We start from the raw sequence: 15,157 nt of genomic DNA, 5'->3' as shown, positions 1-15,157 counted from the left end.
GTTTCCTAATGAGGGATAGCAAAGGAGTGGATCTGAGTGGAATGATAGTAAATAGAAACTGCGAGGAGAGGGAAGGAAAACTGTAGTCAAAATACATTATGTGAGAAAAAGAATCTATTTTCAATAAAAGGAGAAAAACAGGTAAAAAAAATAATATCAGGTTATATATTCTAAATGTACTCAACAAATTTCCTTATTTATGTTTAGTGTGCTTGGTTTTGTCAGTACCTTTACCATTGCTCTTATAAATGACATCATTTCAAGACTTTTTTTTTTTTTTTTTTACTGATTATATCAGATTGTTCATATAAAGAAATAAATGTGTCCGGGTATCTCCTGGTTAAAAGACTGTTGAGTGTACTTGGCGGAGGAGACAGCTGAAAGCTCAGCACTGGTTTCCTCATGTCTCCTCAGGTATACCTTGAAAGGCTCTTGACATATGCAGAGATTGACATTTGTCCAGCCAATTGGAAGCGCATTGTTCTAGGAGCTATCCTGCTGGCCTCTAAGGTGTGGGATGACCAGGCTGTGTGGAATGTGGACTACTGCCAGATCCTGAAAGACATCACAGTGGAGGACATGTAAGTGTTTTGGGACTGAGTGACAGGGTACCATCCCTATTTCGGGTGGTAAAAAGTGAGTGAATTTAGCTGAATGTTTGAAGCCAGTCCAGCAGGGATCCTGGCTATGGAAATGCAGTGAATTGTATTTCTCGTTTCTGTGGTCAGGAGCAGGTGCTGGCAATAGTTTCTGGTTTCAGAAAGCATTTGCTGAAACTCTGCTGCAGGTAAATATTTCTTTGGGGATTGGTATTTGCAGTGTTTTCATTTGGTCAGAGGACACATTCCATGCTTTGACAAGTTGTCAGTCCTGTATTCTGGGGCTGGGTTTGCACAAGCATCGTCCCACCATTCTCTCTGCAAGCCCCGTGGAGGAGCCTCCACATGAGGACAGCTGTCCACCCAGCTCCCAGGGTTATGAGATGATGTCCCAGCTGGACCAGACCTCAGATTCTGTGAGAATTATTGGCTGAGGGCTTATACACAGATGTCAGGGAAATGAGAAGGGAAGGCTAAGTCATAGAAGCACAACCCTCTCAGCCAGCAGGAGTCTTTTATGCCTTATTGTCAGTTCTGGTGCTCTTTGCTTGGCTTAGCTCTTCAGCTAACCTCCCTGAGGAAGGAGGTTAGTTACCAGCTATATACTAGTCACACCACATTCTTGATCCAATATCCCTAGAGCGAGAATCTTTATGCAACCTGTATGGGAGAGTTGCCCATCAGACTAGAGGCACATCGGCTAGTAAATGATATAGCCAAGATTTATATTTCTTCTCTCGGGAACAGGTAAAGCCAAAATTGTCTAAACGTACATAACATTGTAGTTTTAAATGATTATCTATCTATCTATCTGTCTATCAGGATTCAAGTCATTTCTATACAAAATCCTACAAAATCTGACCAAAATTCCTTCAGCTGGAATTTAGTGTAAAGAACTGATTGCCGTTTGGAGGTAGAACTCAGAGATGTGCCTGGACATATCTGAGGTTCTTGGTTTGGCCCCCAGTAGTTGCAAAAGAGAGAGAGGGGGGATTATTTTGATTAGCACACACTAAATATGGGGGTTTTTGTTGTTATTGTTGTTGTTGTTGTTGTTGGATCTTCAGTACCATAAGCAATTATCTATTATAATGAGGTTGGAATTTTTTTTTCAAGTAAGGGTTTTCTTAAAAAAAACTAGTTTTTTGAAAGCATTATATTACATGTAATATTAGTATTCATGCAAAATATAGAACGCATACAAAAGTTCTGTGTGTTCTATATTTTGTCAAAAGAAAAATAATGGTTTTTTAGACTCGTTTCTGTCCCTTCTTTGAACCCTGTTGGTGACAAGCTGACTGATTGCCAAGTAAGCCACACGCTAGTTCTCATCAGATCATAATAGCCTCTGATGGATGATGGCTTTGTGCCAGTTTCTAAGGAAAGGGGAAAGTGCCGTGACCACTTGGTTCCGGAGCACAGACTATAACCAAGTGTGTTGTGCGATTGCCAATGCTTGGAGGTGGAGACAGGAGGATCCAGACAAAGTCCAAGGCCAGAGCAGATATGAAAAGTCCCTTCGAAGAAAATAGAATGTACCCTTCTTCATAAACCTCTGGTGCCCTTCCCCTGCCTCTGGAAACCACAGGCCTGCATTAGGCCTACTCCTCTCCTGACTTAGTGAACAGCCTGTTGACACTCTGGTGTGATGACCCCTCCTTTTGTTCTGAGAGCCAGAGTTCTTGCTCTGAATAGGCTATTTATGCATTTGCTGAGAAACCTATGTATTCTCAGAGAGAAACCAGTGACACATGTGGAGGTCTGTGGTGTGCAAGTTTGTCCTGTCCCAGCCCCAAGCAAAAGACCCAAGACCATGGAATTCTTCCTAGTAGGGCATCAGTGAAAAGAATGCTTTGTGTAGTGATCCACCATGACCACAGAACTCTTCACACATTTAGCTTGGTTTGTCCATCCCTAAAAATTTTTGGAAAATTTTATCTGTCCACCATGAGGTGATGCTAAAATTTTTTCATTAAGTGTGATGGCACACACCTTTAACCCCAGCACATAGAGACTGATACAGGGGATCCCTGACTTTCAGGCCAGCCAGATACCAAGATTTAACTGAGAGAATGGACATGGACAGGTTTCCCTTGTCATATTTTGTGATTAACCCCATTTTAAAATGGCAAATGTGGGCTAGACCCTGAGTGCCACCATTGTCCATGTTCTCGGAATCTGGGGTTTTATATTGTCCCTCTTCTCATTGAATTAAATTTTCTTTTGAATTTCTTTGCTCCTTAATCTTTTCTTAAATTATCTGTAACAGAAAAAGCATCCATACAAAGTGATATTGTGCACAGCGCTCCTTTCTGGACTTTAATAGTATCACTTCTAACTTCTTCACCTCGTTAGCACTCAGTTGCCCAGCGCAGGAGAAGACTCAGCTGTGGTGCCACACACCTGTAATCGCAGCACTCAGAAGTGCAGGAGGATGCTACATTCCGGGGCAGCCTGGACCCTGTCTCAAAAAAAAATCAACAAAAGATAGGATTCTCTAAAGGTTATAGAATAAACTAAATCTATTAATAGGTTGGTATAGCTGATTTCTTTCCTCCATCAGTTCATAATTTTATATATGATTATAACCTAGTGACGTAAGTTATTTGCATTGTTTCTTACCTTCAATAATACAGTAGCTGTGGGACTGACATCACGAGGGCTTTTGTTGTATTAGTACCACTGGTCTATTTTGCTGGTTTCTGAATTGCATACTAAACTCATAGTCATTTGTTAATACAATTACCTAATTCCATCATCCTTTATTATTTTTTTTTTTTGTATTAGCAGCCACTGAAATTGTTTTCTCCATAGCAACACACCAGAAACTCCACTCTGGGGTAAGGAACCTGTGTAAGGCTGGGTGCATAGTGTGCCCCACCACCTAAAACAGAAGAAAAGTGATGAAAAGAGGCCAAACCACTGATTCGCTCCATCTCAGAAACTATTGCTGGCCCATGAGCTTTAGTGACAAAAATTATAGTTGGAGTTATAAGAGTCTTTCCCCATGCTCTGCTTCTCTGCATTACTGAAGTATTCTTTTTCCTGCAGGTAAATGGATATCCTAGCACTAAGATTAGAACTCATTCAGAGCCCTGTAACAGGTTCTGGCTATTAGCAGTCAAATTAGATCTTCTCAGAGTTCATACATTGAAGATCTGCTCCATAAAACTCCGGATGTAGCCATAATTGGTGATAACGTTTTTAAAGAAGGCATCAAGTTAAAATGGGGTCATAGGGATGGGCCCTAATCAAATGTGTCTGTTGTCCTCACAAATGGACAAGATTAAGCCATAGACACACAGAGAGATGGCAGGGTGATGGTGCAGAGAAGGTAGCAATTTCTAATCAAGGAGAAAGGCCACAGCAGACGGCTTGATATTATCCTCTCATCCTTTAGAACCATGAGGAAACATTTGTTGCTTAGGATACCTAGTCCATCTTCCTGGTTTTTGGAAGCCACTGTTGCAGATTTGAGTGTTGGGAAATCTTGCTATAACAAATTCCTGAAAATTGGGGGGTAGGGGTAGCTTTGGAACTCACTTCCAAAGGCTAGAAGAGTTTAGAGGCATGTTTTCAAAAGTAAAGCTAACCCTGGATTCTTGGAGATTGTTAATAGAAATAGGACATTGGTGGCAGTTCTATTGAGGGCTCAGAAAGAATACAGCTGTGGGGAAGGTAGTTTCATCACACATGTAAGTACAGATACTGCATTGTGACCAGAATGTCTTGGGAATGAGACAGAGGGCTCTCTGGTGAATTCTCAGATGAGCCTTGCCCATTATTTTGTGTAAACCGGAATAGAGAACTCAGCTGAGGGGATTTTTTTGGTGAAGTGCTGAAGGTGTGCTTGATTTTACTTAATTGTAAGAGTAAAATACAAGAGGAGAGGAAATAAGCTGCAAACAGAATTGCTAATAAACATTAAATGTTCAAGTTGAACATCTGGAACCACTACAATCTTCTAATCTTCGCTTTTCATATTGTAAAAGGTGAGTCACTGCTCTAGAGGGAGCACTACAGCGTGAATGGATAGTGTGCTAAACTTGGTTTAATTGGCCATGTCACTGGTTTAATTAAAAGGCACAGGCATGGGACAAAACGAAGTAAGGTCGCCAGACACGGTTAGGAAATCTGCAGGACAGGCCCGTAGAGGTAGCTGTGGAAACATGACTCTTCTCCTCAACCCTAGCAGGCTGTGGAGTCCCGGGGAGGACTGTTATCCAGGGGCAATAGAACCAAGAAGATGCATCTCAGCTAGAATTTGCCCTCCTGGGTTTTGGATGTGCTTGATGTTCATAACCCCTTTCTTCCTAGGTAAAAGACTTCTGCCTTTTGCAGAGGTAATGAGTATCCTGTATCTGTCTACTCTTGTATTTTGGTGGCAGATAACTTCAGATTTGCAGGTTCACAGCTAGGAAGGAATTTTATCTCTGAAACCACACCTAGAATTTCTTTCATTTCTGGTTTCAATCATTTATAGATTAGATTAGACTTAGAGACATTACTGTGGTGCATGAAACAAGGCAGCATGAAAAGAATGTGAGGACTTGAAGCTTGGAGGTCAGATGATAGTACAGTGAGACCCACCCAAATTTATATGAGACGTTCTAAAGCCCTTAAATTTATATGAGACGCTGTAAAGCACTTAAAGGCGAGGTCTTTGAAGAAACAAGTAAGTTTATGGTTAGTAGGGTAAGCCCTGATGTAGTGTAACTGGAACACCATAAGCAGAGAACCTGAGAACATAGCAACGTGGCTGAGACCATTGGAGACCCAGGAGAATGGCTACCTGTAAGACAAGGAGGAAAACCTCAGACCATAGATGCCACCCTCCCACAGAAGAGAGGTTGTGTTAGCTGTGACATTTGTTGCAGCAATCTTGGCAGACGAATATGCTGTAAACCATTGAAAGATACAGTTACCAAGGAATCTGTAGCCTTGAACATATTTGTAAAGAAACTTCATACTGTTAATTCCGTGATAAACTGGAGCCCTTAAGCCCTACTTTTTTTTTTCTGTTTTTTTTTATTAACTTGAATATTTCTTATTTACATTTCAATTATTATTCCCTTTCCCGGTTTCCGGGCCAACATCCACCTAACACCTTCCCCTCCCCTTCTATGTAGGTGTTCCCATCCCCATCCTTATCGCCATTACGGCCCTCCCCCCAACAATCACGTTCACTGGGGTTTCAGTCTTGGCAGGACCAAGGTCTTCCCCTTCCACTGGTGCTCTTACTAGGCTATTCATTGCTACCTATGAGGTTGGAGCCCAGGGTCAGTCCATGTATAGTCGATGGGTACTGGCTTAGTTCCTGGAAGCTCTGGTTGCCTGGCATTGTTGCTCATATGGGGTCTCGAGCCCCTTCAAGCTCTTCCAGTCCTTTCTCTGATTCCTTCAACGGGGGTCCTGTTCTCAGTTCAGTGGTTTGCTGCAGGCATTCGCCTCTGTATTTGCTGTATTCTGGCTGTGTCTCTCAGGAGAGATCTACATCGGGTTCCTGTCGGCCTGCACTTGTTTGCTTCATCCATCTTGTCTAATTGGGTGGCTGTATATGTATGGGCCACATGTGGGGCCGGCTCTGAATGGGTGTTTCTTCTGTTTCTGTTTTAATCTTTGCCTCCCTATTCCCTGCCAAGGGTATTCTTGTTCCCCTTTTAAAGAAGGAGTGAAGCATTCGCATTTTGATCATCTGTCTTGAGTTTCATGTGTTCTAGGCATCTAGGGTAATTCAAGCATTTGGGCTAATAGCCACTTATCAATGAGTGCATACCATGTGTGTTTTTCTGTGATTGGGTTATTTCACACAGGATGATATTTTCCAGTTCCGTCCCTTTACCTATGAATTTCATAAAGTCATTGTTTTTGATAGCTGAGTAATATTCCATGGTGTAGATGTACCACATTTTCTGTATCCATTCCTCTGTTGAAGGACATCTGGGTTCTTTCCAGCTTCTGGCTATTACAAATAAGGCTGCTATGAACATAGTGGAGCGCGTGTCTTTGTTATATGTTGGGGCATCTTTTGGGTATATGCCCAAGAGAGGTATAGCTAGGTTCTCAGGTAGTCAATGTCCAATTTTCTAAGGAACCTCCAGACTGATTTCCAGAATGGTTGTACCAGTCTGCAATCCCACCAACAATGGAGAACTGTTCCTCCTTCTCCTCGCCAGCATCTGCTGTCACCTGAGTTTTTGATCTTAGCCATTCTCACTGGTGTGAGGTGAAATCTCAGGGTTGTTTTGATTTGCATTTCCCTTATGACTAAAGATGTTGAACATTTCTTTAGGTGTTTCTCAGCCATTCGGCATTCCTCAGCTCTGAATTCTTTGTTTAGCTCTGAACCGTAGATAAACCCTTAGCCAGACTAACGAGAGGACACAGAGAGTGTGTCCAAATTAACAAAATCAGAAATGAAAAGGGAGACATAACTACAGAATCAGAAGAAAAAAATCATCAGATCCTACTACAAAAGCCTATATTCAACATAACTTGGAAATCTGCAGGAAATGGACAGTTTCCTAGACAGATACCAGGTACCGAAGTTAAATCAAGAATAGATAAACCATTTAAACAACCCCATAACTCGTAACGAAATAGAAGCAGTCATTAAAGGTCTCCCAACCAAAAAGAGCCAGGTCCAGACGGGTTTAGTGCAGAATTCTATCAGACCTTCATAGAAGACCTCATACCAATACTATCCAAACTATTCCACAAAATTGAAACAGATGGAGCACTACCGAATTCCTTCTATGAAGCCACAATTACTCTTATACCTAAACCACACAAAGACCCAACAAAGAAAGAGAACTTCAGACCAATTTCCCTTACGAATATCAACGTAAAATACTCAATAAAATTCTGGCAAACCCAATCTAAGAGCACATCAAAACAATCATCTACCATGATCAAGTAGGCTTCATCCCAGGCATGCAGGGATGCTTTAATATACGGAAAACCGTCAACATGATCCATTATATAAACAAACTGAAAGAACAAAACCACATGATCATTTCATTAGATGCTGAGAAAGCATTTGACAAAATTCAACACCCCTTCATGATAAAAGTCCTGGAAAGAATAGGAATTCAAGGCTCATACCTAAACCTAGTAAAAGCCATATACATTAAACCAACATTAAACAAAATGGAGAGAAACTTGAAGCAATCCCACTAAAATCAGGGACTAGACAAGGCTGCCCACTCTCTCCCTACTTATTCAATATAGTTCTTGAAGTTCTAGCCAGAGCAATCAGACAACAAAAGGAGATCAAGGGGATACAGGTTGGAAAAGAAGAAGTCAAAATATCACTATTTGCAGATGATATGATAGTATATTTAAGTGATCCCAAAAGTTCCACCAGAGAACTACTAAAGCTGATAAACAACCTCAGCAAAGTGGCTGGGTATAAAATTAACTCGAATAAATCAGTAACCTTCCTCTACACAAAAGAGAAACAAGCCGAGAAAGAAATTAGGGAAATGACACCCTTCATAATAGTCCCAAATAATATAAAGTACCTCGGAGTGACTTTAACCAAGCAAGTAAAAGATCTGTACAATAAGAACTTCAAGCCTCTGAAGAAAGAAATTGAAGAAGACCTCAGAAGATGGAAAGATCTCCCATGCTCATAGATTGGCAGGATTAATATAGTAAAAATGGCCATTTTACCAAAAGCGATCTACAGATTCAGTGCTATCCCCATCAAAATGCCAATCCAATTCTTCAAAGAGTTAGACAGAACAATTTGCAAATTCATCTGGAATAAAAAAAAACCCAGGATAGCTAAAACTATCCTCAACAATAAAAGGACTTCTGGTGGAATCACTATCCCTGAACTCAAGCAGTATTACAGAGCAATAGTGATAAAAACTGCATGGTATTGGTACAGAGACAGACAGATAGACCAATGGAATAGAATTGAAGACTCAGAAATGAACCCACACACCTATGGTCACTTGATTTTTGACAAAGGCGCCAAAACCATCCAATGGAAAAAAGATAGCATTTTCAGCAAATGGTGCTGGTTCAACTGGAGGGCAACATGTAGAAGAATGCAGATCGATCCATGCTTATCACCCTGTACAAAGCTTAAGTCCAAGTGGATCAAGGACCTCCACATCAAACCAGACACACTCAAACTAATAGAAGAAAAACTAGGGAAGCATCTGGAACACATGGGCACTGGAAAAAATTTCCTGAACAAAACACCAATGGCTTATGCTCTAAGATCAAGAATCGACAAATGGGATCTCATAAAACTGCAAAGCTTCTGTAAGGCAAAGGACACTGTGGTTAGGACAAAACGGCAACCAACAGATTGGGAAAAGATCTTTACCAATCCTACAACAGATAGAGGGCTTATATCCAAAATATACAAAGAACTCAAGAAGTTAGACCGCAGGGAAACAAATAACCCTATTAAAAAATGGGGTTCAGAGCCCTACTTTTTTGTGAAGAAGTTCTTGATCCATTCTTTTGCACTAAAGCTTGGTAAGTCCTCTGGAATGAAAGGGAATATATTATTCAAGTGACTAAAAAAAGAAAATAGCAGGATTATTCTTATGGAGAATAACAGGATTGAGGCCTCCATGGAAGGTAGAAGCCTGGGCGAAGTGTAAGATGAATACAACCTACTTGGCAGTGGGCTGTGTCCCTGTGTCCTCAAGTCTGACCTCTGTCTGCAGTCTGCCTGCTGACCAACTGTGCAGAGGGTCGTAGTACAAGGTTTGCATAGTCATTGGACCTACACTCCTATCTGCAAGTGTCTGGGAGAGCAGCTTGTTCCACTTACAAACTTGTTTTGGTCTCAGTTGGACAGACAATCACGATCCCCGACACCAGGCCAATCTTGTGCAGATTGACAGACTAGTTGTTAAGTTCTCACACCAACACAAAGCAGTTTTTAAACACCAAATGATGGTTGCTGAACATGGAAAATCAGATGCTATGGCCTGTTTGTGTTGTGTTTTACGGGCATGTGTGGCTTGTATGCATGTGTGGGTGTGTGATGTCAGTCCTCCCCCTCCATCTTGAGATAGGGCTCTTTGTCCCTTGCCAGTCTATACAACAAGCTGGCTGCCCAGTGAGCTGAGGATCCTCCACTTTGCAACTCTTTGGAGCACTGGGATTATAGATGTACACCTTTGCATCCAGTTTTTCCTTGGGTTTGAAGGGTTCTGAGTCAGGTCATTGTACCTTCAAGGTAAGCAGTTTACTAGTGTCCACTCAGACATTTCTAAAACTTCCACTTGGCATTTGTATGATTTGCTTTTGTTTATAGTAGTCTCTTAAGGACTATTTTTACATGTATTCTTGGGAATCTCCCGTGACCAGAGGCCAGGCTACTTGTCTGTATGTCGCAGACAGATGAGGACATAAAGAACCTCATCACTCTGCAGGTGCCTGGTATCTGTGGTTGTTTGTTGTTAAGTTGTGGTTATATGCATAGCATGAGACTTCATTTTTAGCATGCAGTACGCTGCACTACTGTGCAGGTAGCTGTCTTTTCCTTTCCTCCCTTCAGCCTAGCCACCAATCTTAGAGTCTGTGTGCTCCCAAGGTACCCACATGAGTAAAATCTAGTAAGGTTCACTATTTAGAGGTAAATACGCTTTCATTCGTGAACAGTGCTCCATTTTGTTTACCCACTTGGCACGCACCAGTAGTCACTTCCTGGTGCATCTACAAGGGTTAGTGTACCGTGAATGTGGCTGTAACTGCCGTGGACTCCTTCAGTTCTGTACTCCTGGGCAGTTGCTACAGTCAAAAGCTTTTGCATTTTGAGCTCAGTGCTCTAGAAGACTGGCATGGGATGAGAGCAACTGTCTACTAACCTTCTGAGTCCTGTTTCCAACTTAACTAAATGTCACAAGATCAATTCTGTACTTGGCCAAACTAGTTTAGCAGTTACTTTTAAAAGGAGCTTTTGTTTATTGACTGAAATACATATGTATCGTAGATGTTGATACCAGAACTGTTTCCTCAGGATGACCCAGATGAGGGCAGGAGTCTCATTGAGCCTATTTCTTTTGTACCATTGTTAGCTTGCTGTTAACTTACTACATGGTAAACTTTCAGCTGTGTCCCTAAATTCATTCTGTGAATAGAAAAATCAAGGCAGGGGAAATTATTCTTCTATCAAAAGTTATGTTTGAGTTTGCTAGGCTGGCCACAAACTTGTGATAGATCCTCCTCTGTCAAGTTCCAGAATACTGGGAATATAAAAGTGTGCCATCATAGGGGCTCAGACTAGCTCTCAAAATGGTGAGAAGGGATTTTCTTCTTATACTAAGTTCTTCAGTGTGGTGCCCATTCATCACCAGAAGGTAGTCTGTACCCATAAGCTGCTGCCTCATGCTCATTTATTAAATCACATTTCAATAAAACAGTTAGTTTTCATTTTTTTAAAAAATAGGCTTCAACCCAGGGATAGAGGGATGGTTCAGATACCAAAATTCATCAATGTAATCCACCATATAAACAAACTCAAAGGAAAAAAAAAAAAAACACATGATCATCTCTTTAGATGCTGAGAAAGCATTTGACAAAATTTAACAACCCTTCATGTTAAGTCTTGGAAAGATGAGGAATTCAAGGCCCATACCTGAACATAGTAAAAGCAGTATGCAGCAAACCAGTAGCCAACCTCAAACTAAAATCAGACGCTAGAGATAGAGGCTGCCCACTCTCTCCCTGCGTATTCAGTACAGTACTTGAAGTTGTAGCTAGAGCAATTAGACAACAAAAAGAGGTCAAAGGGATACAAATTGGAAAGAAAAGATGATATGATAATATATTTAAATGACCCCAAAATTCTACCAGAGAACTCATAAATGTGATAAATACCTTCAGCAAAGTAGCTGGATATAAAATTAAACAAAATAGTAGCCTTCCTCAAGGATAAACAGGCTGAGAAAAAAATTAGGGAAATAACACCCTCACAATAGCCACAAATAATATAAAATACCTTGGTGTGACTCTAACCAAGCAAGTAAAAGAACTGTATGACAAGAACTTCAAGTCTCTGAATAAAGAAATTGAAGAAGATCTTAGAAGATGGAAAGATCTCCCATGTTGATGGATTGGCAGGATTAATATAGTAAAAATGGCCATTTTGCCAGAAGCAATTTACAGATTCAATGCAATCCCCATCAAAATTCCAACTCAATTCTTCACAGACTTATAAAGAGCAATTTGCAAATTCTCATTGGAAAAACAAAAAACCCAGGATAGTGAAAACTATTCTCAACAATAAAAGAACTTCTGGGGAATCACCTTCCCTAACCTCCAGCTGTATTGCAGAGCAATAGTGATAAAAACTGTATGGTATTGGTATAGAGACAGGCAGGTAGATCAATGGAATAGAATTGAAGACTCAGAAATGAACCAAGATACCTGTGGTCACTTGATCTTTGACAAAGAACCTAAAATCTTCCTGTAGAAAAAAGATAGCATTTTCAACAAATGGTGCTGGTTCATCTGGTAGTCAACATGTTGAAGAATGTAAATTGAACCATTCTGTTGACTTGTACAAAGCTCAAGTCCAAGTGAATCAAGGACTTCCTCATCAAACCACGTACACTCAAACTAATAAAAGAAAGAATGGGGCAAGAACCTCGAACACATGGACACTGGGGAAAATTTTCTGAACAGAACACTAATGGCTCATGCTCTAAGAGCAGGAATCGACAAATGGGACCTCAGAAAATTGAAATAGGAAAAGATCTTTACCAATCCCACATCCAATAGAGAGCTAATAGTCAATATATACAAAGAACTCAAGAAGTTAGACTCCAGAGAGCCTAATAACCCTATTTAAAAAATGGGCTACTGTCACGCCCACCTCGGCCGGCAAGGAAGACGCAACACGGTTGGATTCTTCTCAACAGCCTTTACTGCAGGACACCTTCATTGTTGACACGGGGACGCAAGCAGCAAAAGCACTCGCCTTATATACACAACAGTATGCTAATATTCTTTCAGGGATTGGTGGGGCACGAGTCACACCACTGTTATCCCAGCTACTTGTCCTCCAAAGATTGACGCGGCATGAACCTTATTAGCATAGTACCGCCCCAGCCAGACTGACGTCAGGTGCAAAACCCCGCACATGCACAGTACTGTTGTTCACCACAGGAGGGCGCCAGATCACCTCATCATACAGCTGCCCTGATGAGGGGACAAGCCTGCGCATGCGTGGTAAGTTATTCACATTCAAACGGGGCTGGCTGTCGGCGCCATCTTTACTTCGCCACGCCGCGCACTACATCTCCCCCTTTTTTGTTTAATAAAATGACTGGTCTAGATCTGGGTGTCACGTCAATCTTGTCATTGTTCCTGTCTTAGGTCGTTCCTGATGAAAGACTCGGCCTTACCCGTCGCTGGGTCACCCTATCGCCACCGGGCCCCGTGTCTTAGGTTGGTCCAAGTTCGAGGAAAGTTGCCCGTCCCTGGATACAATAACCCCCACATGACTGTGACAAAATGATCTAGGGCGAACTCTTAATCTTTCAAAGAGGCCAGCCATATATTGGGAGAAGCACCGTCGTCAATAGCGGTCATAGCCTCGTAAACAACCGCTTTGTGTCCGGCATGTTCCCTTTTTAAACGGCCAATAAGCCAGAGACATACTCCGCATCCCAGGAGGACAATAGCTCCCCAGGCAAACATGCCCGCCCACTCCTTAACAAGGGAGAAAGCATTGGTAATCCATGAGGTAAAGTCTTCAATTGTGATGGGGTCCAGCCTAGTGCTGTTGAGGACAGCAATCTGCATCAGCAATTGTCTTGATAGTTGCTCTGCTTTCATGGACCAGTTTCCTTTCAGATAATTCGAGATTTCTTTGCTCTGTTGAGAATGCTGAGAAAAGTTAGCTTGCAAAGGAATAATGCATAAACCTCTAAGCGATGAAACGCAAGACAGCTGTGTCATATGATACAGTGCCTCAATTTGTTCTTGAACTAAATCTATCCTTTGATTGGCTAATAGAAGGCAGATTCCAAATGGGTATTAAATTCTTCTTGTATCTCTAGCGCCACTGCAGTTCTTTCTACAATCTGATTGACAGTCTCAGCCGTCTGTATTTGATTGGTCATAGCAATAGCAGCCGTGGCTGCCATAATTCCAAAATGTCTTTTGGTTCTCAGCAAATTAAGAATAGGAAAGCTATCTGGGTTTGCCTCCACTGGGATTGGCACAAAGGAGGGAATCTTAACCATCACTGCGGTGTCATTAGTGCCATCCCAGCGGTGTCATTAGTGCTATCCCAGCATTCAGCTAAATAGCAGACTACATCAGAGCTATTACAATTTAAAACACCACTGCTTACATTAGTGCTTATCAGAAAGAAAAAAGGTGATCTAACACATACTGAAGTACTAGTGGCAGTATTATTTGCCAAGGGGTTATTATATTGAATATTGGTCAACCTGGTATCATTTTTTCTTGTAGCTGAAACATTATACAGCACGAAGTTCTCACCCATCAACCTAGCAAAGGGGGTCAGGGATGTATATGCCCCTTGGTCATTGGACAGCACCCATTGAAACTAAGGCCAGAGATTATGCTTGCCAGTCTTATTCGCAAAACAGTAGAATTGCTATGAACTGGCATGGATACTGGCCAGGATCTGGCAATAGCCCACAGGGTGAGCGAATTAACCTGTATTACCATTCCCAGTAGTAATAGTAGGGTTCGTGGTCTCATCTTCAGGAAGAGCAGAAGGCAATTTTCGAGTCAAGCGCTCAGGTACCCAAATTGGATTTTCTTGATTCTGCGGAAAAACACAAACAGCTCCCCTAGATCTCGAAATCACGGGATCTGGGCCACGCCATTCATCAGTTAAGACATCCTTCCACTTTACTTCTGCATTAGTTATAGGTGTAGTAGCAGCATGGTGATCCGCAGCAGAGCGGCCATGCGCATCCAAAATTAAGAAATTTAGAGTAAAAAGAGCTAAAGAAAGTTTTTCTTTTGGTGTTCGGCCGCTGGCAATTCCCTCTTTTTGTTTTTTTATAAGCTGTTTTAAGGTACGATGTACCCTTTCCACAATTCCTTGACCTTGGGGATTGTATGGCAATCCTGTAGTATGTTTGACCTGCATTGTCTGGCAAAATGCCTGAAAAGACTTAGCAGTGTAGGCAGGCCCGTTGTCTGTCTTGAGACTATCAGGCTTTCCCCAGGCTGCCCATGCCTCTAAGCAATGGCTAATGGCATTACGAGCCTTTTCACCAGTCATCAGAGTAGCGTGTATAATACCGGAACAGGTATCAACAGAAACATGAGCATATTTTTTTTTTTTTTGGTTCTTTTTTTCGGAGCTGGGGACTGAACCCAGGGCCTTGCGCTTCCTAGGCAAACGCTCTACCACTGAGCTAAATCCCCAGCCCCAACATGAGCATATTTTAAATTTCCAAATTGAGATATGTGTGTGACATCCATCTACCAAAGTTTTAGCGGGATCAGACCACGAGGGTTAATCCCCACATGAGGAGGGTGGTGAAATTGAACACAATTTTGGCAACGTAACACCACATCACGAGCTGCAGCTCTAG

General features: G+C 41.7%; 1 protein-coding gene across 1 annotated transcript in view; it reads left to right on the top strand.

Annotated features, from left to right (window-relative positions):
* The window catches only part of Ccny (cyclin Y), a 127,856-nt gene that overhangs the window by 101,090 nt on the left and 11,609 nt on the right, over positions 1 to 15,157 (top strand). The window contains exon 8 of the mRNA NM_001191833.1: positions 415 to 581. Coding sequence (NP_001178762.1) covers positions 415 to 581 — 167 coding nt within the window. The remainder of the gene's footprint in view (positions 1 to 414; positions 582 to 15,157) is intronic.

The sequence above is a fragment of the Rattus norvegicus genome, chromosome 17, assembly GCF_036323735.1.
Source record: "Rattus norvegicus strain BN/NHsdMcwi chromosome 17, GRCr8, whole genome shotgun sequence".
NCBI lineage: Eukaryota > Metazoa > Chordata > Mammalia > Rodentia > Muridae > Rattus > Rattus norvegicus.
The sequence above is the reverse complement of the archived record's forward strand: the minus strand, read 5'-3'. Positions and strand labels throughout refer to the sequence as shown.